The 25,404-nt window shown below is 43.9% G+C and overlaps 2 protein-coding genes across 2 annotated transcripts in view; both read left to right on the forward strand.

The window, feature by feature from the left end:
* map3k10 (mitogen-activated protein kinase kinase kinase 10) overlaps positions 1-23,548 on the forward strand; it is a 33,061-nt gene extending 9,513 nt beyond the window's left edge. Inside the window, exons 2-11 of the mRNA XM_070970245.1 lie at positions 12,207-12,387; positions 12,633-12,781; positions 14,832-15,007; positions 15,727-15,973; positions 16,497-16,619; positions 16,701-16,839; positions 17,670-17,782; positions 17,863-18,149; positions 19,658-20,192; positions 21,387-23,548. Of these exons, the coding sequence (XP_070826346.1) occupies positions 12,207-12,387; positions 12,633-12,781; positions 14,832-15,007; positions 15,727-15,973; positions 16,497-16,619; positions 16,701-16,839; positions 17,670-17,782; positions 17,863-18,149; positions 19,658-20,192; positions 21,387-21,787 (2,351 nt within the window). The 3' untranslated portion in view covers positions 21,788-23,548. The remainder of the gene's footprint in view (positions 1-12,206; positions 12,388-12,632; positions 12,782-14,831; positions 15,008-15,726; positions 15,974-16,496; positions 16,620-16,700; positions 16,840-17,669; positions 17,783-17,862; positions 18,150-19,657; positions 20,193-21,386) is intronic.
* ppp1r37 (protein phosphatase 1, regulatory subunit 37) overlaps positions 1-25,404 on the forward strand; it is a 303,049-nt gene that overhangs the window by 199,874 nt on the left and 77,771 nt on the right. The window lies entirely within an intron of this gene.

Below are 25,404 nucleotides of genomic sequence, written 5' to 3' on the forward strand. Positions count from 1 at the left end.
AGCGGAGAGATGGAGGCAGGATGGGCAGAGGAGCAGAGCAGGAATGCAGTGGCTGTAGAGAAACCCCTGGAGGCTTAGTTAGGAAAGGGAATGGGGAGATGGATGGGGGGAGGGAGAGATAAATGCAGGAATAGGGAGAAGTATAAGGCCAGTCTGAGAAGAGGTCAAACCATTCTTCTTTTGCTCAGTGGGCTGGCTGCAGATTTAAGGCTAACGCTCTTGATGGACTGTAGGCTGCAGTTCTCCGCTCTCAGTGTCTGTCAGTACTGTGGGCCACATTATACCAATACATCTCAAGTTCAAGTCAAATGCACAGATTATGGAACAGCTGGAACCATGTGAGCCCCAGCATGTAAAGGGCTCGTAATAGGTGATAATCTGAGCCCTAAAACATTTCTTTATAATGACGGCCTGAGTCGCAGTAGATGTAGCATACATAAATCTTCCTAATTGTCTTGTAGGTCTACTAAACTTCAAGTAAATTTATGGGCATTGCAGCTTCTATAAATTATTTTCAATTCAAATTAGCTCCAGTTATATTGAGTGACCCACAGAAATAAGTTAATATCGTAGCTGTGTAACCAAGCTAGCGGCTAGTAGCATTCAGTCCACCACTACAGGTCTAGACTGGAGTATTTTAACTCACTGCTTAGTCTGACAGCTGCAGCAAGAGGGAGAAAAGCAGAGAGATATTGAGTTCTGCGCTGACAGTAGCCTCGTCAGACCAGAATGCAATACAGGACGTGTTATACATTGTGCTCGGGTTGATTTTACTTTTTCATATCTATAGCCTAGTCAGGCTGATGACATAAAACAGGGACGAGTCTGAGAGTGTAGATTGTTGGAAAGACTTTGGACTCTTTCTCAGTTCTCTGGCACCATGTGAACTCAGCCACACTGCTAACAGATGTTTGTGTTGCCTCGCTGTCAGAAGGAAACACTGCTGAGTTTCAGTCTGTCTCAGTGAGTGAGAGACAGAGGGAGAGCCACAGTGACACAACTAAACCAAACAGTGACACCAGTCAATGGCTGCGTGAGTCCAAATGAATACACATGCACGCGCCCACGCACTCATACACACACACATAACAATTGTTTTTCTCCACTGGTCGATAAAAAGTTGATTTGAAATCAGTTAACGGCGACTCCCCGATGCTCTCTTTTACTGCATTGCAGCTCAGGCTCTCTGTGGACCTGCCAAACATACTGACACACATTTACACCTCCTCCTGCTGTATGTTGTTGTACATTATGAATTTGCATAGTACAGCTGAGTAACAGTGTTAGTCATAAACACACCACATTGATGTGGAGCTGCAGTACTGCGGTTTGATTTGCTGCTTGTGATCGATGTACAAATGTTTGATTTTGTCACATTTTGGTCTTGAAACTGTATCCGTATGCACAAGCACAGTATGCAAACACATACTGTACACCAGTGGATTATATACTTGATCTTATAGCTTCTTGTGTTTCTCAGTCCATTTCTGCAATACAGGCCCAAAGAGTATTTTGCTCTGAGTCAGGACACAGGCAGACAGTGCAGTGGGGCTGCAGTGCAGTAAGCACACACGGTTAAATGCTACAGGCAGCGCCTTTCCTCGTCATCGCCTCAAATTCACCTCAGCTCCTCACTCAGACGAAGTGGCCGAGAAGCAGCAGCACGAGAGGTCATCTGAAATTAAAGTCAAGATGACAAAGAAGTGTAACTCGGGGGAACCACTCAGCTGGAGCAACACAAACAATACATTTGTGTTGCTCTTGTTTTACTTTAGCTATCATGCTGATGGTTGCTTAAGTCAAAGTTTCTTGTGGAATAATGCTCCCGATTACAAGTACAATATGACTTTGTGTGCCAAGGGGGCAAAGCTGTACATTTCCGTATTACCAACACAGTAATGTCACACATTCACACTCACATTGGCACCTCCTGGGCTGTTGTATGTTCGGTGGCTGTTGACTCTGTTGTTAGAGGGTCATTGTTGTTTGCCAGCAGCCTGGCACGGAGAGTGGGGAGTCAGGCCAAGCAGAGAAGGCGGTGGGTGTCCCCCGAGCCGAAAGTCCTTCACCCACTTTCGTAGCGGAGTCAAGTAGAGGACACTTCAGCCAAACAACAGGCTGTCAACAGCATGTTTGTACGGAGTCTGTAACCCTGGGAGCCAATGCTAGAATGTCATGTTTTATTCAACATTTATGTTCAGGAGTGGAGAGACTTGACATGTAAACATGTCGCATTGTTCCTGGACAGCCCACTGAGAGCTCCAGTCCATCCATACCTCATGGATGTCAAGTGTAATACAATGACTTGAAACTGACAGCGCTGCTCAGCGCTGTGTTATCTAGGGCTCAACAATCAATCAAAATCTTATCGAAATATGGCCAAATACAAGTACACAGGAGCTGTGTCACAGAAAATTATTTGAATGTGATTTTCTGTCATTTTCAGGTCTTATTGTCTTAAAACAAGTGAAAAACTGAGCATCAGGTGAGATGAGTCACTTGAAAGTTAAATGAAGCTTTTTTTTTTGTTTCCTTGTGGGCGGTTGTTTTGCATCATAAGTATAAGAAGAGTAGAAACACTCTTGAACATGTTGGTTTCTCCAAAATAGATACAGGAAACTGGCGACACTGTGGGCAAAGATGTCACAACAATCATCTTGTTTTTTTATTGACACGTTTTGTTCGGAGGCCTTCGTCAGAGCTGGCTCGTCAGCATCGTGCTCTGATGAATGTGTCGTGACAAAACGCATCTGTAGTTTTTTCAATCTAGTGGTCGTGAATAAAAATCACCAAAGTGATCAAGGCATGAGGGGATTCTCTCTCTCTTTGCTGTAGAGCTGAGTACAGTCGTCTTTAGGTCTATTGTAACATACAGCCCGATGTTTTGCAGTTGTTGCGCATAAAAACAGTTTGGCTCTGAGCAATTTGTAAAACTAAAGCAACCACAGAAGTTAAAATCTGTCATCAGTCACAAAAAAGACGCTCATACCTCTCTGTGAATTCCCAAACTGTACCAACTCCCTTTTTTCATGCCACACACACACATACTCCAAGCAAAAAGAGGCAAGAGAAAGCCACCTCATTTAATACCTCAATCTCTTCTGAGAGAGAGGCTGCCTGGTCACACGAATCTGGCAGCTGCGCTTGTGTGGAGACAAAGTGAATGGCTGCGGGGTGAAACTGTGCCACTGAGCGGCTCAGGATTAGAGCCCCGATGGCCTGTGGTGGTACGAGCGGAGCCAAAGCAGAGTATCAATGACATGGGAGCATACTCACTACAACCTCTATATCAAAGCATGGGGGAACGGGGAAGAGACCCAGTGATTAGCTGCATGTCTTGCTCTGGAGTGCGTCAGTTTTTCACCTTAATTGAATGTTGTTTATGTATTGGGATGCTTTGAATGCAGAGGATGTAACTGCTTAGCGAAGCTATTTACTTACTTTGAAATTTCCCTGCTTTTAGATAAATAACCCAAATGGTTGTCATTGAGAAGCAACATTTTTAAAAAGCATATTCATATCCTGTATGTGTCTGCGCTTGAAATATTCATATTGTATTTGAACTACATATACTTGGATGTCAGGTTATGAGGGAGTTTGAAGCGCTCTTGTATGTGTGTGTATGCATGTGTTTTATGCCTTCCTGTGCTTGAAATCTCTTGAGAGATGAGATGTGTGAACGCCGAAGGAAAGTGGAGAGACCATTGAGATACAAAGACATCTGGTATGTGCTGCCAGGAAAATGACAAAAAGCTCTCCCTCCAGTCATCTCCCTTTACCTCCAGCAGCCTGCATCTTTTCATCCACTCATTATTACCCTCTTTCTCGTAGTGCTCGTTCCTTTTCTCCCCCATCTCGCTCTCTGCTTCTTGCCTTTTCTTACTCTCCTGCACTGGCTCTTCCTCCTTTTTCAGCTGCTTCCTCCCAATATTTAATTCTTCCTCTCTTGCCCTCATTTCTGCAGCCCTTCCCATCTTTCGTCTTGTCATTTTTTGTTCCGTTCTTGCCTCCTTCCTCCTCTCGTCCTCTGTCTCCCCTCCCCCATTCCTCATCTTCAAACCTCCAGCCTGCTTTGCCTCCTCATCTTCTTACACCCCCTCCCACACTGCCACCACCTCCCACGTTATGAACATACAATCTACCTCTCAGTTACTCTTTTTTCTTTTTTTTACTCCCTCCACTGTTTTGCTTTCCCTGCGTCTCCTCTTCCATGTCCTCTCCCTGGTGTGTTGTGATTGTAGCCAGGCTGGCAGCAGCTGCAACAGCAGACAGTCAGGCAGTGGGCACCAACAGAGGGAGGGAGGGAGGGTGGGAGGGAAAGAAGGGATGATGATGGCGGAAAAAGGGGGATGTGAAGATGAAGGGACAGTCATATGGTGGTGGGGTTGCAGGGGGTGGTTACTTTTTTTGTTGACAAGGTTTTGATCTTTGCCGAGGCAGAAACAGAGACGGAGACGCCCGGCCTGCGGGGCGGGGGGCTGGCTGCTCAGCATCCCACGGGCCCGTATCTCATCTGTGTTGATGCACCGTCGGCTCGCCACTATGCCACTCAGTTTGCTGTATTTGTCTCGCAGACGTGCTTGCACACACCAGCACAAACAGACGGCAGGGACCAGCGCAGAGGTGGTGATGCTGTGGCTAAACAAGCAGCAGCTCCTGGCATGCAGGGGGATGAGGAGGTGGAAGAAGGTGTGAAGGTGATGTGAGCTGTAGAGAGTTAGAGGGAGGTACCAGAGACTCTGTCCAGGGTTTGTTGGAACGTGGGACCTGATTTGCTGAGTTGGCGCCACGGCAACAGCTGCTCCATCCTGCAGGCTACACCTGTTTCTGTGTGAGGGAGGAGGATTGTGGAAAAGAGGCTAATGAGGGGAAAGGGAAGAAGAACAGTGTTTAAAAGAGAAAAAACAAATGTCTGCTCCTTTCATATGTTCAGAGAAATGGAACATATTCTTCATGGAGGATTTTTTTTCTGTGAACAGCAGAAAACATGCATAGCATTTTATCAATATGTATGTATATGATATCTATGATAAACACAAGTCTGCAACCACGCTAGCGGCTCTGTGAGGCTGTGCTTCGAGTGCATTCACGTGTTCCTCGGATGGCCCCATTTCCCGAGTTGGGAAATCGTTCTTCCAACAGTGGTGTGTTCATGAGCCTTTAAGTCGAAATGTGGAAACAGCATGGAAGCTACAAACAAGATGCGTTGCATTTTAGCTTTTTGAGCTAATCTAGGTCACGTTGGGTTCAGATGCAGGTTTGACCTACGTCATATCAAGTCATCAAAGCAGTGCACTAAAATTTTTGCACATTTTCTGAGTTCCAACTTGAGGGTGCTGTCATATGAATTTTCACTGGCCGGAACTCATTTTTCCAATTATTCTGACACAACATGAATGCGCTATCAGACACAGCAGTGCTTTGAGCTAAATGCTAACATCAGCATGCTAACATGAAAACTCTAACATGCTGATGTGAAGCAGGTATGAAGTTTACAATGTTAACCATTTTGATTTAGCATGTTGGCAAGCTGACGCACGCAAATTATCACTAAACACAAAGTGCAGCTGAAGCTTGAGCATATCTGCAGAGGAATTATGAGTGTCAGGTTGCACATGCGCTGTGCACCTGCATGAATATGATTGGACGTTATAGCCACACAGCTGTTCGTGAGCCAGTGACTGTGATGCATGTTTGAAGAACAAGTCAATAATCATTCATCATTAGCCACTGAATGTCTTGTATATAGAGATGATCTTATTCCAATAGAAAATATGCTAAATTTGAAGTGATATTCCAACTTTTTAGCCTTGGATTTAACAAGAATGGTCAAAAATCAGTGGAGGGCCCCTTTAAATAGAAGATTAAGTGAGAGGGGAAAAAGACAAAAACAAATCCTCCTCATCGGGGCATGAGGGTTTTCTTCTCTACTTTCCCAGCGTCATAGTCTCGGTCTGTGACCTCTGCCCTTGTTACCATAACAGCAAGTTAATGACACAGCATACTGAACTGATCCTTGGCCAAAATAACATGAAACAATATGAGTTGAACCGGTCGAGCTTCGTGCGTCCTTCACTGTTTATGTAACTCTGTAGACTGAATTGATCAGTGACTTTGGGTCATACAAAGGAGATTTATATTTGTGAAGCACCCTGTGACTGTGGCTTACATCTTATTTTTGGAAATCCAGAACAAGTGCAGAAACGCAGAATGCACAGCTCTGTAGGCAGATCTGTTCTGTGATTTTGCGCACATGTGAAATGTGAAAGTATAGTTTTTCCGTTTGTACAGAATTCAGGTACTTAGATTGATTTATTGATAAAAATTAAAACAAAAAGAGGATTTCACCTGCGACTCTTGTTAAAAAATGAAACCACACAGGACCAACAGCAGGAGGCTGTTTCACCACTTTATTCCACAGTTACAGTGCAGATGTCAAATACACATCTGTATTTCTGAGTGTATTCGGGTTTCAAAAATGACAAAAACCTGCATCGAATACTTCATCCAGGAAAAATGAAAGACATGTTGCACCTCCTGCACCCAGATCAGTTGACCAAATTTCCCAGAGGACTGCTCAGATGACCACGCCCAAAACTCTGGCAGCTGATTGGTCGCTCCCACGTCACATAGTTTATTTAAGGCGAGGTAGCACAGGGAGACAATAACAGTTTGGCTAGAACGGTCAGTGTTTTGTAATTTTTTTGCAGTTTAAGTGCCCCAAGTAATCATGAAAAGTAACTACAACTATATATTTAACTTTCGTAACAGCCATTGTCTATATACACAAATTTACAGAAGGTTTTCAAAGTTAAACTGTGCAGAATTTTCCTAAAAAACAATGATATGGCTTATACAAAATGAATCTCTTTTGTCACTTCAGACGTGCCAGAAGTGTGGCAGTGTATTTATCTGCCCTCTGCCTGTATTTCATTACTTTCCTGTTGTGTTTTGCTGTGGTCGGGATGTTTCTGGGCTCCAACCTGTGGGCAGTGGGTGTGTCGCCCTTTGCCGATAACAGCGTGCAGGTGAGGTCGGGACAGTATAAAAAGGTAGAGACCAGGCTGACGCTGTAATTTGCGTCATCTGTATCTGATATCTGATCTGAACACAAAAATAATTAGCTAATGTTGATGTTGGGTGGCTGATTGCTGTCTGTAATCTGCACACTTAAGTGAAATACAGTGTGGGCCATGCATGCAATAATGTATTGAATGTATACTGTATATCCATTGCAAATAAAGTTTTGTTTTAACTGGATGAAAATTAAATTCCTTCCCACAGCCATTATATTCCAATCCCCCTCATCACCCAGCTCAGACCTCATTATTGTCACATCAGGCTTTTACTATTACCAGATATTTTTGTGCTGTTGTTAACTGTCTAATCTTTTATTTTAAGTGCTGACTTAATGTTGTTGAAGCAGATTATCCTCTGTTGACCAGCTGGGACTTTCCAGATTAGAGAAACCGCATGCCACAGTTGTTGCACTGCTTGTTTAAGGCATTATAAACTTTGCTGGAAGTGGCTCTGACCGAAATACCGTCACTCAGAAGACCTTTAATTGCATTCCTCTGTGGTGAAATATCTGAGTGGGTTGTAAGCTAATGTGTGACCTGCACTGACTCACCAGTCTGGAGATCATTAGTCAGGTTAAAGCCTGGCTGGTTACTCCTCCATCGCTGTTTAAATACTAACTTTCTGGCATTTCTCAACACTTAGCTGGGGTCAGGGTCCAAGGATGAAAGCAGCAGTTTAAAGGTTAAACCAACACATAATCACATGGGGCTGAAAGAAAACTGCCGCTCTGTAGCTGAAAATTTGACTCCAGCGAAACTCCAGTCAGCAGGTGTTTTTGACAACTGATCGATAATACTTGGCCCTAACAGTAGTTTCTGGATTGTGACCTGCAGGGCAACATGTACTAAAGTTTCCAACTATGTTTTCCACCTCTGATGCCAGCCCGAAGCCCTGCAGCACTCCATGAGGCTGGTGCACCAGTCCTTAAAAGACGTTTAAACGGTACTGATAGAAGGCATCACCACAGACCACAAGCCCTTTTCTACATTATCTGGATAGATTTTAGAACCCTTTAATTATTAGTAATTCATTTTGTAATCATATAAAACTTGTTCAATGGCAATATTTGCTAATTGTGCTCTCGTGATGTGGTTCCAGGGATAGAAATATCTGTCGGTCAACCACTTTGGTTTCAAGTGAACAAGTGCTCGATGCATTATCATGAAATTTGGTACAGATGTTGACTGTGCCAACAAGATGATCTGGGATAAATGTGATGGTCCCCTGAGGTTTCATTTTGTCCAATTCTTTGGTTCATGTCCAGATTCCAGCACAATTAATGACAATCCCATCAGCTTCATTGTGCTAATCAGCAAAGGTTAGCATTCGAATTAAGATGGTGTGCATTATACCTGTTAAAACATGATCGCTTTAGCATCATCACTATGAGCATGACAACTACTGCTATTTGACATTTACCCCGGCACTGAGGCTCAAGAGAAACCAGCTTCGGACCTCTGTTTTTATCCATCTTATCATTTGCTTTTCATTACAGTGAGCATTACAGCCTCACAGCCAGCATGGCTGCAGACTCTTGCTAATTAGCTAGATTAAATGTATGTAGTGGCTGTCTGTTAGCATAATGCAGTTTGTTGATAAGATTGAGTGTGATTGATATCGGCTTTGCACAGAAAAGGTCACGGTGGAGGACGTAAGAAGAAATGGGTCATCTCCTGCATGCTCAGACGAATACTGAAACAGCGAAAGCTCATCATTTGATCAGGGCATTAAAAGGCAGTGCAGCAGCAATTGTCACATTAATTCATTATATAATATCAAACTGTGCCAGGCCTGTGATATTTCCCATAATGCATGTTGCTATGGGAGACTTTGTCGTAACCAGGGAGCGTTCTTCTCATTTGTATGCTGTACTCTATTTTGAGGTAACATTTCCAACAGCGCTGGCACTGCATTGTGTAAAAGCCACACTATCCTCGAGGATGTTTTTTTTCTTCTTCTGCTCTGTGATAAAATGTGCTCTGATGCTTCCGACAGCCTCGCCGGTGTTATTTGTGTATCGCTGTGCTTCAGCGCCGCCGGCTGAATACAAACATGTTGATCTTTGCGTTGGACGTATGGATGAGACGCTGCCGGTAGTGGAAACCTGTGTGAACATGCGAAGGTGGTGTTAAGAGGCTGCACGGTGATGTTCTCGAGGTGTGAAAGTAACATGATGATGGTATAATTGCATGAGGAAGAGGTTGGGAGCAGGCGGAGGCGCTGCTTCACTCGCGCGTTCATCTGTAAACGTGCCTCCATTCAGTTTCCGTGTTTCCTCCTCGCTCCGTCATCTGTTTCTGTCCTCTCTGCTTCCACCCCACCCGTCACCCGTTGGATGTCCCTTTCCTCATGTGGATGGGCTTCACATTTAGACAAACCAGCAGAGGTAGACTGTGAGGAGGACACACCCATCTCAGCATGCAAACACGTCCCGTCCTCTCGTCCTTTCTGAGCCTGTCTCCATCTTTTGCTTTTCAGAGACACACAGAGAGAAGGAGTTAGGCCTGAGGAGACAGCTGTCTCTCACAGAAATGACAGTATCAGAATAGAAAAGACGCCTGGAGTACTCCCTCACTTTAGTGCTCACACTTCATGATACTTTGCACTTCTACTTCACTGCATTTTAAAGGAAAATGGTCCGTCTGCATTTATCTGACGTTTTTAATGTGATCAGATTTTATACATTTATGTTGATTAAACCACTCAACAGCAGAGGAAGTCCGGCTAAGACTAATCAATGATTTAATTAATCTGCTGATTACTCTCTCTATTAATCAATTAATTGTTTGGTCTATGACATGACAAGTTCTACACTCAGAAGTGAAGTACATAAGTACTATGAGCAATGTGCTCAAAGTATCAAAAATAAAGATACTCATTCTGTAGTAAACTATCACTGTGACTGAAATTTGAGGACTTTTGGCCTTTTCTTTAATCTTTGCTGTGTTATTTGTGAATTATTGGATGATTTTCCCTCTTTGAGCCTGAAACAATGATTTGAATGGAACCATCTGAGAAGTTTAGGGGGAAAATATCTTTAACAAAGTGTCGTATTTTCTAAGACGATCAAATGTTTTTTAATGTGAATATTAATCTGCAAAGTAACGACCAACTGTAGCTACAGACAGTCTTATGAAAGTAGTGCCATAAAAAGGTTATTTCCTCCAGAAATGTAGTGTATGTTGAAGAGACAATGGACAAGTACCTCAGGATTGTACATTAGTACAGAGTAATTGCACTTAGTTACTTTCCAATGCTGCTTGTCTTACTCAAACAACTGTCCAACAACGTTCAGTTCACCATCATAAATGACCAAGAAAAGCATTGAATTCTCACATTTGAGCAGCTGGAAACTACAGACGTTTGGCAGTTTTGCTTACAAAACTAACTGATTAATTGAGCTTTTTTTCAGCCCTTATGAATAGTAGTTAAACCTCCACCTCGTACAGCGACAACGTCCTGCTCACATTTTGATTCGTGATAACATCCAGTGTAAGGGGAGTAAAATGTTAAATGCACTACTCTTATTTGTATTTGTACTGTGTGGTATTGCTTTTACTTAAGTAAAATATGTCAATACTTCTTTCTGACTATGGAAATATCTACAGACTGGCCTGAGATCAATTCATTATCACTGAAACTGGTCTCCTAGCCAGCTTGTGGACAGAGCAGAGCACAGAGCGGCACACCTTTATCACGTGAAAGCTTATATGTGTGTGTGTGTGTGTGTGTGTGTGTGTGTGCACGCATGTGTAAACAAAGACGCCGCTGTGTGTGCGTGGCCTCTCTCCACCACCCTTTGCATACGCCTGTAGATAAGTGAGAGAGGGAGAAAGCAACCCCCACCTGCCTCCCAGTGCCTGTGAACTGTGTACACTCCAAATATTTCCATAGCCAGCCCTCACACGGAAATGAAGGAGGAAGTCGTACAGAGAGACAGAGAGGAAGATGGGGTCAAATGCTCGTATTAATGAGGATACTGCGTGATTTAAAATCAGTATGTGGATAATATACACATGTCACTCTGCAGACTGCTGGACCAGAGGCCATACTTACACCCCGGAGCAGAAACCTGAGTAGCACGCAGGTGACCACACCTGTATTGTAAACACGACTGTGTTATTGAACGTGGACCTTTACACATGTTGTTTTTCAATGTGGACTTTCTATGCGGCACCAATAAAAGTCAAGCTGCTGCATATAGAAACATATGATCTCAAAAAATATCAGTCAAAACATCTGAAATTGACTTAAATCAACAAGACTATGTTGTGAAATGCAGGCGATTTACCGGTCTTTCCTGTTCGTTATACATGTTTGTTTAATGGTTTGATGAGTATTTTCATTGGAGATTCATCTGCTGATTATTTCCTCCTTAAATCAATTAGTTGTTTAGTTCAGAAAATGTCAGAAAATAGTGAAAAATTTCCCAAACAACAAGCTGAGGTCTTTAACTGCCTGTTTTATTCAACAGTCTAAAACCCGAAGGTATTCAATTTGCTGCCAAAACCAAATATTCACATTTAAGAAGTGGTGGTAACTAAGTATTCACTTGAGTACTTAAATGCTTGAATATTTTGCAGATTATAGTATTCAACTAATAAATTAAGACATATTATTAGAGTTTAAGCCACCCAGCAGTATTGAAATGAGCTCCACCTTTACCAGCTGCAAATTCAAAGTGATAAACACATTAATTCAATAATTATAATCCAGTCATGTAATATTCTGAAATGGGACATTTTGCAGAAAGACTACTTTTACTTTTGGCATTTTAAGTAAGTTAAGGCCTCTATTGATGCTAATACTTCTGTACTTTTGTAGAACAAGAAAATAAATGAGCTTTTACTCGTTAAGTATTTCTGCGCTGTAGTATCGCTACTAATGGACTAATTATTCTGTGAAATGTTCCCTTTACATCCGTTTGATTGATGGTTTTCACTTTAATAATTCATGACTCTTTGAGCTCTCTTTGCTGTCTGCATTCCTGTTTTTTATGTTGCCGCCTGATATGTCCTGCGTGTGCAACGCTGTCATCTTCTAACACAATCTGCTCTTTGTCTCGGCCTTCTCCTTCTCTCTGTCCTCCTCCTCCTCTTCTGCCATTCCTTCCTCCTCCTCCTCAGTCCTCATCCTGGAGCCGGTGGAGCGGGACAACTTGTGGGGGAAAATCCTGAAGATCACAGACTTCGGTCTGGCCAGAGAGTGGCACCAGACCACCAAGATGAGTGCAGCGGGGACCTACGCCTGGATGGCCCCGGAGGTCATCAAGCTCTCCCTCTTCTCCAAGAGCAGCGACGTGTGGAGGTACTGCCTGTTTCACCTCCCTCCGCCTGCTTTACACGAACTGTGTCAGCGTTTCAGCATTGAAAATGTCACTTTAGAAGAATGTAAGCGTAGTCATCAAACTTCAAGTATCAGAAGCAAAAGTTCAGAAAGGTTAAGGTACTTTCAGCAGCATCTCATGGCCTTCATCAGCTGGTGGAGATGCTTCAGTTGTTATTAAACATAACACTTCCTTGTCCGTCGTCTCTCTGCGTCTCTCGTCGCAGTTTCGGTGTGCTGCTGTGGGAGCTGCTCACCGGCGAGGTTCCCTACCGGGAGATCGACGCTCTGGCCGTCGCTTACGGTGTCGCCATGAACAAGCTGACGCTCCCCATCCCCTCGACGTGCCCTGAACCTTTCGCTCAGCTGCTGAGCGGTAAGCAGACCGACCACCTGGACACTTAGTGTTAAATCCAAGAATAACAAGCCGAGAAGGTGATTTTCAAACGCCTCACAGTGAAAGCAGCTTGACAGTGTTTCTGACTCGGGGCTTCCTTCTACTTGTCTCACTTGTCTTATTCATTCGTGGTTGGCAAGTTTAGCTCCTCGTGTCCTTGTGCTCTTTCTTTTGGGACTTTGCTGTACATCAGTCATCAGAAGTGACCTTAAACATGTCACATACAGTAACTCACTTTGAAAAGGGCCCTCTGGGTGTTCACATCCGCTGACTTTAACCTCACTTGGATTTTTGAGGTTACAGTTGTTTTTGAAGCCTTTTTATTCTGCATCTTCCAGCTAAAACGAACACTAAGAGTTAAAAATGGGTGAAGACCGTCTGAACGGTTTCATTAAGTTGCTTTTTATACATCCTCATGCAGCCCTGCGCCTGAGCTCCCCTGGGACCCGATTCCTCCTTTTCACCTTGCACATAATCCAGGCAGAGCTTTGTTAGCAGCGGTGGAGTATTAACCGGCTCTTGTTTCACAGTTCAGGTCATCTCTGTTTAAACACACACCTGCCTTATGTCCAATTTGCCTTAATGTGCTTATTCCCAAGCTCCTTTCTTTATGCAGGGGTAAGCTGCAGGCCAGGTTTGAGGTCTCGTAAAAAAAAGGGAGGGTTGAGTTGTTTGTTTCTCAAACTGTCAGCCCGGCAGCCAACTTCAGTCACCTCCCTCCACTTCCCTCCCACTCTGCTCCTGGAGCTCTTTTCCTCCTCATCCCTCCTCTCACACTACTTCATCTTATCCGTGTTCATCCGTTAAGCTCTCCTTTTTCATCCCTCGCTGCTCTCTACACTGTTTACTCCTGTCATCATCTCACTTTCATCTCCTCTCCCCCAACTTTATCCCCATACTCTTTATGCTAATTTAGGTTACCTAATAAATAAATGGTACCTGCTATATTTTAGCTCCCTGGTTGCACTGAAGTAACATTATACTTTGCCTTTGTTGATGCTTTTCTCGGCACAAATTGCATCTTTTAGTATATGTGTAGTTTAATGTTGTAGAGACAGTACTGGTCAGTGTGTGGCTCAGCAGATTACTGTAGGTGTGCACCATCTTTCTCCAGCTACACTGTCAGTCGGGGTTTGGCTCATGATGGCTGCCATATGCTGTCCCATCTTGCTCACTTCCATTTCTCATGTTGCCTTCTCCACTGCCAGAAATTAAAGAAAAAAAATATATTCAGACCAAAAATTCATGGTTGAATCCTTTGAATGATGATTCGATGATAATTGATCTCCCTAACAGGTTTTGTCTTCGTAGTCGATCTCACATTCACCGTCCTGCTGCTGTAAAAACTCACTAGAGCACCAATAATATGTATTAATCCACAGCTGAAAATAGTCCCCAACAAATGTGGTATTTACTTCTGTTATAGTGATATATACTACAGTGCCCAGCTGTTTTAGGAAATGACTGAGCCTTTAAAAATTAAACTATACTTAATGTTTGAAACCTGTTTTTAAAGATATATAGTTTTAGTAGAAAAGAAGGCTTATAGAGGAGGGAAATCAGAGGGATGGGCTTGACGATTTTGGTCTTTTTATGGCGTTAATTAACTATAAGAAAAAGAAAAATATCGAAATCATCAGGGAGTCTGCCGAAACTCCCTCGGTACGGTATTACAAGCAGTGTGTTTGAAACGTAAATGCCTTTTTATCTGAGCCAGTCTGAGCCGTAAAATTTGGTGTTTTGTTAATGGAAGCTGGCGTGAATCGTAGTGTATTACAGGGTTCATAGCAGGTGAGAAGAAGATTGCCATATAAATAAAAACACAGCTACATCTAAGTCAAGTGTTTCAAAAAAGACACAAAAACATTTAATTCTTACATTATTATTATGAAGTATTATTATACATTATTACAGTTTATGGGCAGATACAATGTTTGTTCCTATGGAGGTTGAATGCACAGTCATGACAGAATTTACTAAATGAATGTAAAGTAATGTGATGAGACTAATACCATCTCCTGCCCAGCAGAGTGCTGGAGCCCAAACCCCCGCAGCAGACCCTCCTTCAGCAGCATCCTGAGGCGGCTGCTGGCCATCGAGCAGTCGGCCATGTTTCAGATGCCCCTGGAGTCCTTTCACTCCTTACAGGAAGACTGGAGGCTGGAGATCCAGCAGATGTTTGACGAGCTCAGGGCCAAAGAGAAGGTGAGAAATCTGAAAGCTCGGCTGAGACTTTTCTGTGTAACTCTGAGGACTTTCATTTGTGTTTCGTTGGAGTTTTTTTGCAGAAAATGTCAAATTTCAGACTGAGGGTGTCAGATATCTCAGCGCTTCACTGTCTGCAAAAATTACCTTAGCAACCAACCTGTCGTCAGAAGAGGTGTTAACAGAGGTGCTAATGATCTCTTCCTCTTCTCTTATCTTCTTCTCCTTTGCTATTCCTCACTGCATCACTCTCTCCTCTTCTTTTTTCTTCCCCTTTTCATCTTCCTCTTATCTTTTTCCTCTTCTCTAATCATCTCCTCAATCTCTCCTCTTCCTCTTATCCTCATCCTCTTCTTTCCTCCCATCTCCTCTCATCTTCCTCTCTTCTCCTCTATCTCATTTCCTCTCCTCTGAATCCTCTTCCACTTCTGTCCTCCTCACCTTGGTCCTCTCCTGTCCTCCTTCTCATTCTTTCTCTCTTCTCTTCTCGTCTCATCTCGTCTCATCTCCTCCACATCGTCTTCCTTTCCTTTCATTTCCTCAATCTCTCCTCTTCTTATCCTCATCCTCTCCTTTCCTCCCCTCTTTTCCTCTTTCTCTCCTGTTTTCTCCCTGTTCTCTTCCACTTAATCTCCTCTCATCTTCCTCTCTTGTGCTCTTCCTCCTCTCCTCTCCTCTCCTCTCCTCTCCTCTCCTCTCCTCTCCTCTCCTCTCTGCAGGAGCTGAGGTCTTGGGAGGAGGCCTTGGCTCGAGCAGCTGAAGAGCAGAGGGAGCAGGAGGAGCAGCTGAGGAGGCGAGAGCAGGAGCTTGCAGAGAGGGAGATCGACATCGTGGAGCGGGAGCTGAACATCATCATCCACCAGGTGTACCAGGAGAAGCCCAGCGTCAAGAAACGAAAAGGCCACTTCAAGAAGAGCAGACTGCTGAAGCTGGGCCGAGACAGTAACTGCATCAGTCTGCCCTCTGGTGGGTAGAAGCAGGAACTGCAGTCAGATTTTTTTGTTATATCTGATGAATCAGGTGCATGAAACTGGCAGAGCTCCCGGTTTGATGCCATTTCCTGTTACACTGTGTTTTTCCAGGCTGGATATTTAAGACATAGACTACATGAAGTGCATATACATCAGTACGCTACAAAGTCAATGTCAATGAGAGGATAACCACACGGTTTGTGCCAGTGATTTCACAGTATCATCGATGTTTCACTCTCTTACTGTAACTCAGGAGAGAGATTGGAGAGATTGTAATCTTTATTTGATAGACATAGCAGAGAGCTGACAGGAAATCATAAAAGAGAGAGATGGGGAGTGACTGGGTGCAACCTGTTGACTGTGCAGTTCACGTCCAGCACGTTATCTCCTAAACTGCACCTCTGTGTGACTTTTAATTTAACTTGTATTGAAGCTCTTTCTAGCCTGCACCTCGCTGTGTGTGTGCGTGTGTTTCCAAAGTAAGAACTAAAAATGTTTCTGCTCTTGCTCACTCGAAGGCTTTGAGCACAAGATCACCGTCCAGGCATCTCCCAGTGTGGACAAGAGGAAGACTCAGGGGAGCGAGAGCACCACCCCGCCTGCCAGCCCAGGGGTCATACCCCGACTGAGAGCTATAAGATGTGAGTGCAAATACCCGAAAGTCAGAAAGCTTCCTGTGCGAGGAAAGTGATTGTAATGTGGGTTTTCCTACTGTCCCTCAGTGACGCCGAGCGACGGCAGTAAGACGTGGGGACGCAGCGCTGTGTGTAAGAAGGAAGACCTGTCGACCAGCAAGAAGAAAGGACGCACCTGGGGACCGAGCTCCACCCACCAGAAAGAGAGGGTCGGCGGAGAGGAAAAGTATGTGCACGATATGTTTATGTACCAGTTATCAATGTATGTTTTACCTACCAGTGGTCAGGGAATGTACTTGAAGTATTTAAAGTAAAAGTACTCAGTGCAGACAAATGTCCGCTGTGACTGTTATGCTGCCACTTATAGAATCATTAGATTATCACTCAGGCGTTAATGAAAAAGCAGAATTATGCTGTTGTAGCTGGTTGAGGTGGAGCTCATTTTTAGCTATTTTGTATAAGACTACAACTAATGATTATATTTATTATGGATTAAGCAGCTGATTATTTCCTCCTGTTTTTATTCATGTTTCACACAGCATCCCAACTTTTTGGGAATCAGGGTTGTATAGTATTTGTAGCACCTTTCCTCACAAACCTTCTCAGATAGGAAGAGATAAATGTTACAGATAGGAAGAAACAAAACACAGAAAGGCCCAACTCGTTGTAAATAAATTTTAATCAGTAACTTCTTACAGTGGGCCAGTGTTTTTCTACAAGGAGGTTAAATATCACAAAGCACAGTGCACCTGATGAAACTGCAGAGACAAAAATTGGATGGTTTTTGTGAGGTAACAAAGGCTAACAGAGGTTATCAAAGGCAAAATGAAACAGACTTTTCTCCTATTTTTCTGGATGGATTATTGCTCATAACACAGAGAAACAAAACCTTTCAATCAATATCTCATCACAGTTTGTGGAGCAGCCAGAAGCAGAGCAATTATCTCTGGAAATCTGGTGGAAAAAATCTATGCTGTGTATGAACGCTGTCCTCGCACCACAAGAAGCGTTCTGATTCCTTTTCCTTTCTGGTTGCTTGTTTTTGTCTGTTTGTAGGCTGAAATCACTGGGTGAGGGATGCAAAGTTTGGTCATCCAGTGCACCAAATCTGGGCAAGTCCCCCAAACATGCCCCCATGACCGCTGGCTTCTCCAGCCTCAATGAAATGGGTGAGTCTTTTCATTGCCAGCTGTGCGTGATTAACCGAGCGACAAGAACCTCATCTTAACTCATTTTTTCTGTCAAACAGAGGAGTGCTGCGAGTTTGAGGAGTCGCCAGGGTCCTTGCTGCCCTCAGAGACCAGCAGCAACGGGGCTGTGGACGACTCGGGGTCCATGTGGGGCAGCCTTGGGCCCAACACTTTGTCGACTGTCGGTAGCTCCTGTCAGGGAGGCCTGGGGTCGGGGGCGAGCTACCAGGACTCGCTCCGTCGCTGCAGCCAGAGGAAGAAGAGCGATACGTTGCTGTTGGGTTGCGCCTCTCTGCTTGCGTCCGTTGCCCTCGGACAAGACCTGCTGCAGCTCGGAAAACTACAGGTGAGAAAACTGTAAAGCATCCTGTGATCGCTCGAGTTTCATCTCCACCACCAGACTTTTACAAGCAAGTCAGGGTTGCTCTTGGCACGTCAGAGCATACTGTTAAGGAAAATTCTTGGGTTTTTCAACCTCAGTTTTATTCTGCAGTTGGTAGAAATTACATAATATATAGATAATAGATATATGAAAGTATCATAAGACAGCTTGGAAGCCATTTGTCCCATTGCCTAATAAAGAAACACACAGGATGCAATGAAATGAAGAGGAGAAAAATACGACAGTGGTTACGCAGAAGAGACTGCACCTCATCGACCGCAGAGGTCCACGCACTGTCAGTGCGTTACTTAATTCAATCCATTTGTTCTGATATTTCCTTCAGCAGTTTTCCTTCAGCCAACAAACCATCAAATTAGATGCGTTGTTGTTGGGTTATAATGTCGAGGAAGAGTCATCGTAGTTACGTATATTTTAACAACAACCATTTTAAATTGTCGTGATCGGACCTGCCCACAAATCCAACCACTGCTAATAATAAAAATATACATAATCAGAATAAATAAGCTCAGAAAAGTATCCGCTAGTTTATCGCCAAACATAAACAAATCAAACCTTTATTAGCAAACATAATATCAGTGACAAACAAGTTGACTACCAAGCAGAAGACCTGCTGTAATAAATGAGTTTCAAGACCAGCACTGTTTCTGTGGCACATCTATTCAATGTCAATATATGGTTTTAGATTTATTTATTTATTTATTTTTAGGAATTTAGCTGATATTTGAGGTTATATGCATGACTTTAATTGTCTCTCCAGGAGCGGTCGTTATTTACACTCAACTCAACTCTGTGTTATTATTCAAGATGTTGCCAGTATGTGAGGTTTTATTGTTTTTAATTAGTTTTTATTAGTTAAGGTGCCTCCTGGTGCATGGTTTTTATTTTACAAGCTGTAAGCAAAATATCCCATACAGCATAATAAGTGTTTACATTGTGGTGAGCATCATTCACATTCCTTACTCCTTATTCCTTGTATTGAGTGTCTGCCCCATTTAAACAAGCAATACAGTCAACCCTTTCTTAGACGGATATTTCCAGCAGGCCCTATGTCACGAAGCCAGCGTCGTCTCATGATTGCACCACTAACAGCGATATGACATCACCTCTGGGTTGGGATGAGACAGGATGAACGAGCTGCCAAATTATCAGCAGGAAACGTGTGACGCTGTCGAGTCAGCATGAACCGAGTTCTGCATGGACGCTTTCCAGCACCGTGTTGATTCTGTGTTATGAGGATTTCTGTCTGTTGTCGAAGCAAACAAGCGTCTTACCAAAGTAGATGCAGAGACTACAGAGAGAGGATCAATGAGATGATTTGGATGTAATCTTTTGCTTTAATCAGGGCAAAATGTGATCATCAAAGAACTAGAGTGGCAAGGGTTTCCAGCTGATTTGTTGTCAGTCAGACTACTTCTCAGTGGCTTGTTAACGTTACTTGATGTTGTTGTCAGGTGCTTCAGGATGAGCAGGACCTCAGAGAGGAGCAGCGTAAGAAGAAGGAGGGTCTCTTCCAGCGGACCGGACGCTTCCGTCGCAGCACCTCTCCGCCCAGCCGAAACCTCTCCCTCTCCCTCTCCAGACATCATGACTCGACACTCCCCTGCACAGATCCGTCTCCCTCTGTCACACTCCTCTCTTTGTCCTCCCTGTCTGACTGCAACTCCACCAAGTCCCTTCTTCCCTCCGACCCAGACGAGTACCCCCTGACCCCGATGACGGGGGTCAAAACACCGGCTGCGCCGCCGACCCCTGCCCTCAACCCACTCTTGGACCTGCGGGCGGAGAGCTTCAAGAAGGAGCCCAATCAGTCGCTCACGCCCACCCACGTGTCTGCAGCCATGGCGCTGAACAGAGGACACAGGCGGACCCCTTCAGACGGGGCAATACGACCCCGAGCCCAAACTCTGGGACACCACAGGTCACCGTCAGATGGGAGCATGCCCATGCCTCCTCCACCGGGAGTACCACACAAAACTACTAACAAAGGTAAGAGATGAATAATTTAGAACTGGCTTTTTGCAACGTTACAGGGACAAATGAGCCAAAATACTTGACTGGATAAGTGAAAACTCACCTGTTGGCGGCGCTAGGCATCAGCAAAGTCATGAGGATTCACACAATCAGAAGGAGTCTCTTTATCTCTTTTACAAAGTAAAAGAAAGTTACAGAATGACATTAATATTTAGTATGAGAACACACACAATCACAGAAAGAGCACCATCGTTTATGTAGGACAATCACATCAAGGCAAAACAAAGTTTAATCTGAAAGACATCAATTAAATCACGCATGTCAAACAAGTACGCTTTTGATGCGTTCAGGGCTTGTGGGAAATCCTGCCACCCTGACAAAGCACCACAAACTCACAAACCACCCACCAGAGCCTGAAATGACATGAAATACATGTTTTGAACATAAACATATTAAAGAAAATTTCTTTAATTTTAACATTTAATGTTCAAAATTCACACAAACTAAAATGCTATCATGTCTGGTGGAGGGAGATCGGGGCAGAGCTGTTAGTCCACTATGTCTGTTGGTCTTTTATCTGACTGAGGTTTGTGTAACTGAGAGTCTGTGATCTGACCACAGATCAGTAGCCTAACTGTGCTGTGTATTGATAAATCATGGAGCTGTCTGTGGTGCTGAACAGCACACAGGTTTGTATTTGTACCTTTTTGCTCTCAGTTTCATCTTGGTCTGTAATATTCTCTAAACTACATACTATAAAAACTCAGTTCTATGCTATATTGCAGCCTATAAGAGTGAGAGGATCCTATAGACACACTGCTGCCTGTAGTATTCCTGTGATATGTCTACAGTCATTCAGGAGCATCTGTGGTGCTGAAAATACACCCCAGACCAAACCACCTCTGTAAATAAATGTTTTATGGGAGACATGACTCCAGATATTTTTTTACTGCAGGGTTAGGGTTAGGAGTTGAGGTTGGTGTCACCCCCCCCCCACAAATCACCTTCTGAATATATGCTCTGATCATTATCTGATCTAGTGCAAAGTGACATCCTCATCAACCTACAGTCCAAAGCCAAAAGATATTAGGGTAAGAAAATCGTCACATTTGAGAAACTAGAATCAGAGAATATTTCTGTTTTGTTCTTGAACAATGACAGTGAAAGTTGGGGGTTTTTTGTATTCTTCTTCTCTCTTTCATCATCCAGGTACACCTGACACCCTGGACATCCCCCGTCTCCCTGACCCCTCCACCCTCTTCCCAGTCCCCCATCGGCGTAAAGCCCCCGCTCCACCGATCCCAGACCCGGATCCTCTCTGCCTCATCAGCCCACTGGAGAGACCCAAGACGCTGGAGTTCGCCCCCCGGCCGCGGCCCACCCCAGCCAGGATGAGAGCCGACCCCTGGAAGCTAGGCTCTTTCTCCCGGACCCTCAGCTCGTCGCCGGGCAGCAGCTGTGACAGCCCCCTCGGCTCAGGGGACAGCAGCGCCAGCACCGCACGGCCCAACCTGATGGACATGGACGTGGAGGGCCAGAGCTCGGACCACACTGTCCCTCTGTGTGGACAGAGGCAGCCTGCCACCCTGTGTGGACAACACTATTTGTAGTGAAATTAAGTGAACCTTTTCGAGTCCGTTTTTTTCAGAGCTTGGGCTGAGGAAGGAATGCCTACTGATGTCTGAGCCGAGCAAAGTGCACTCACTGAAAGTTTGTGAACACATCTTTCTGTCATGTTTTAGGCACTTACTGGAGGCTGTTCCTCTCGTGTGTCCTTTTCGTGTCCTGATATGGTGTGAAACCTTTTCAGCAAGCCCTTCCCTGATAGAGCTCTCCAACCTGCACGACACCGAGGGTCCTAAAGGCCTTTTAAAAGCTTTGTAGTGTGCTCACCTACCTACCTTACCCAACACCTCTTTCCCTCCTTGGAAGCCATCTTTACCTGCTTCTTAGTGACCCATGACCAAGTTGCATTTCCTTCAAGACCTTCGAAAGCCATTCAAGTACTTAAAGAGCCACTTTTTGACTTTGCGAATTGTTCATTTCCACCCACCTGCCTGTGCTTTTGCCTGTCTGTGCAGCTGCTCACTCTCTGCTTGCATCTCTCACTCCAAGGACCGCGAAATATAGTTCACGTACATTTCACCTAAACATTCATCGCTTCAGGAGTGTTTCCCAGACAAAAAGAGGAGCTGGACTGTTTAAAATCCTTAATAAAGAGTGTCTTTCTTCTTATTTTGCACGCTGTTTTTTCTGCCGGTGCACGGACATCTCCCATAAACCCTCCATCCTCAGCTCTGCCTTCATCCTCACATGTGTCATCTTTCTGCACGGGGGTCATCATCACCTCGTCCCTCCAGGACTGAGACGGGAAAAAGCCTTTTTCTCTCTGCACTGGTGGACTGGTGAGATCCTCAGCCAGTAAAAAACAGAGTTAATTTCTCAGTGCGCCCCTTCTGCACCGTTAGCAAAAATGTTTTTCTATTGGTTCGGCAGACCAGGTGTGTTTCTCTTTGTGTGAATGTGTATATAGTACAGTACATGTGTGGAAGAACAAAATGGATTCTTTCTTTGCGTGCTGGTGCTTTTTCAGTGCATGTTGTTTTATGTGTGAATGGTTCGCTCTGTGCTACGTGCAGCACTTCTTCAAAATAAGACCGATGGTTGCTACACGCGATCTCATCTGTTTGTCTTTTACACTGTTTTCTCTTTTCTTTCTTTGCTGAAAACATTCCTCACTAGCCGTCAGTAGCACTCTATATGGATCCCGTTCATGCCACTCAAATGGACACGGAAGAAGGAAACAGAGTCAGGACGCTTCGTATTCTCCCCTCGCCTGTTGTGTTCAGCATCAGTGGCCCTTCTGGAGCCGCGCTGTGCATCCAGTCAGTCTCTCTGTGGACTCGAGTCACGGCTGACAAATCAACTTTTCTCCGCTGAGTTGTTTTCGCACAGCGGACGTTTCCTCTTGGCTGCAGGTGGTATTTACTTGACAGTGCAAATTTCTCAGAGTGAGTGTGTGCGTGAGCGTGAATATGCGTGTGTGTTATTATTTGTATGGGATGATGACAATCCCATCGGTAGAAGAGTGAGCCCCAAACTCATTCTCCTCATGTGGTTAAGAACACTGAGTATTTATTAAATTTATTGTTATTGTCGGAAAGGATTAATTATTATTATTATGACGATGTTCTTCCTGGGATATCTGTAAATATTTGTTAATTTAACAGGAAAAACCAAGGAAAACCTAGGAAACTGCTTACTGAAACGTCCACGTTGTCTCCAGTCTCAACCTGTGACATTTCTCAGTTCAGTGAGGAGAAAGTGTGAAATGTGATGAATGAGAGATGAATAAAAAAACATGAAAGATGCTTCAGTGTCAGTGCTAAATCTGTTTTTTCATTGCATCCGTTATGTCTGTGAGGTAATCACTTAGAGCCTCAGTTAATGAGATGGACGAAGTACTCAGATCCTTGAGGAAAAATACAAGAAGCAAGAACATAAAAATGCTCTTTTGCAAGTTCAAGTACTGTATTCAAAACTTTAATAAAAGTACAAAGGTATTAGCGCTTGTAATGGAGTAAAATGTCATGTACTACACTACTGTCATACAAACATATGACATTATAGATGTTAATACTGATGCGTTAATGTTTTAGTATTTTACTGTTGTAGCTACTACAGGTATCTCAGTTCAGGGGTGTACAGATGAGGGGTTGGGCCCCTCCAAAGGCACTGTTTACTGTAAGAGGCCGTGAGCCAAAAAGATTGGAAACATCTTCATCAGCTTGTATTTCATGACCTTATTGATTGTTTTTCATGTCAAATCTTAATCTGAAAAGTAACCAGTGACTACTAGTGTTGTAGCACAGTAAAATTACATTTCCCTCAAATATTGTGGAGTAGAGGTAAAAAGTAGAACACATGAAAATATTTGTGTAAATTACAAGCTCCTCAAAAGTGCTCTGAGTACAATGCTAATGTAGTAGCATGATTACTGATGCTGGTTATGTTGCCGTTTGGTACTTACATGCACGTACCCGCAGACAAAGGCGCCTGCAGTAACACACAAAATCCTCTAGGTGTCATCACTGTGGCCTATGATGTCATATCATCTCCAGGTCTGCTGTTTTTTCTCCGTGTAATGAATTCCTGTAGTTGCTCTCTGACTCTGCAGTCACCACAGCAGGCAGATGAATGTGCACTCATGCATTCAACAAAGCTATTGAAGATTTTAGGAGTAAATCTGAGATGTAAGAGCGGGAGGAAACCTTCTTAAAAGCCAAACAAAATGTGATATTTCACACTTGCGTGCCAGAATTGGATGGAAAGACGAATGCACATGCAGCGTGTACAGATGACACAAACACACATCCTCACACACTCCACTGTTGTGTCTGTCAGCGTGACCGCCAATCAAACACCCTTCCAGACGCCAGCCAGTTACCTAGCAACCCCTCTTCACTTCCATGGTGATGCTATTAAAAGCAACAACAAAGAAAACGAGAGAAAAAAAAGGGAATGATGGGCCTGAAAATGAAGTGAGGAAGAGAGGGAGAGAGAGGTGAGAAAGAGCCAGCAGAAAGGATTGTGCAGGCTGAGCTTCGCCTGGCTGGTTCACAGCTCGCACAAACAAGTGTTTTGTCTGGTAGGAAGACACTGTGTGCTTCGCCCGTCTTTTTCTGTCTGCCTTTGTCCTCAACTGCAGCAGCAACTCTGTCACATGTTCATCACCTTCTCCGTATTTCCCCTCATCGCTTCCTCAACAGATTTCCCACCATATTTCCTCTTATCCATCATTCTATCTTCTCCCGGTTTCTTTGCTTCAGGGAGCAATCATGGCATAATTAGAATAAGGAGGAGGTGATAATGTTGGCTCCACTTAAGACCATCTAAAGCACAGATGAAAGAAAAGAGACAGAAAGAGCAGAGGTGGACGAGGAGGGAGAGACACAAATGTGTGTGTTCAGATTTGAAGTGAACCACTACCCAGACTGCTTGCTAGTTGGTGTGTCCTCAGACCTCCACAAGGACTCTCTTTGTCTTAAACTAAATCTTTATCAGATCATTAAACCATGAAGGAAGTTTTATTCTGAAAGGATCTGTGTGAAGTGTTCTAGGATTTAGAATAAATTGAGCCCATGCTGGAGGAAACAGCGCCAAAGTCATGGATGTATAATGAAAGTCCAGAGGTGATTTTGTGAGTGCAGTTATGATCAATCAGATC

Source organism: Chaetodon trifascialis, chromosome 9 (genome assembly GCF_039877785.1).
Source record: "Chaetodon trifascialis isolate fChaTrf1 chromosome 9, fChaTrf1.hap1, whole genome shotgun sequence".
Lineage (NCBI taxonomy): Eukaryota > Metazoa > Chordata > Actinopteri > Chaetodontiformes > Chaetodontidae > Chaetodon > Chaetodon trifascialis.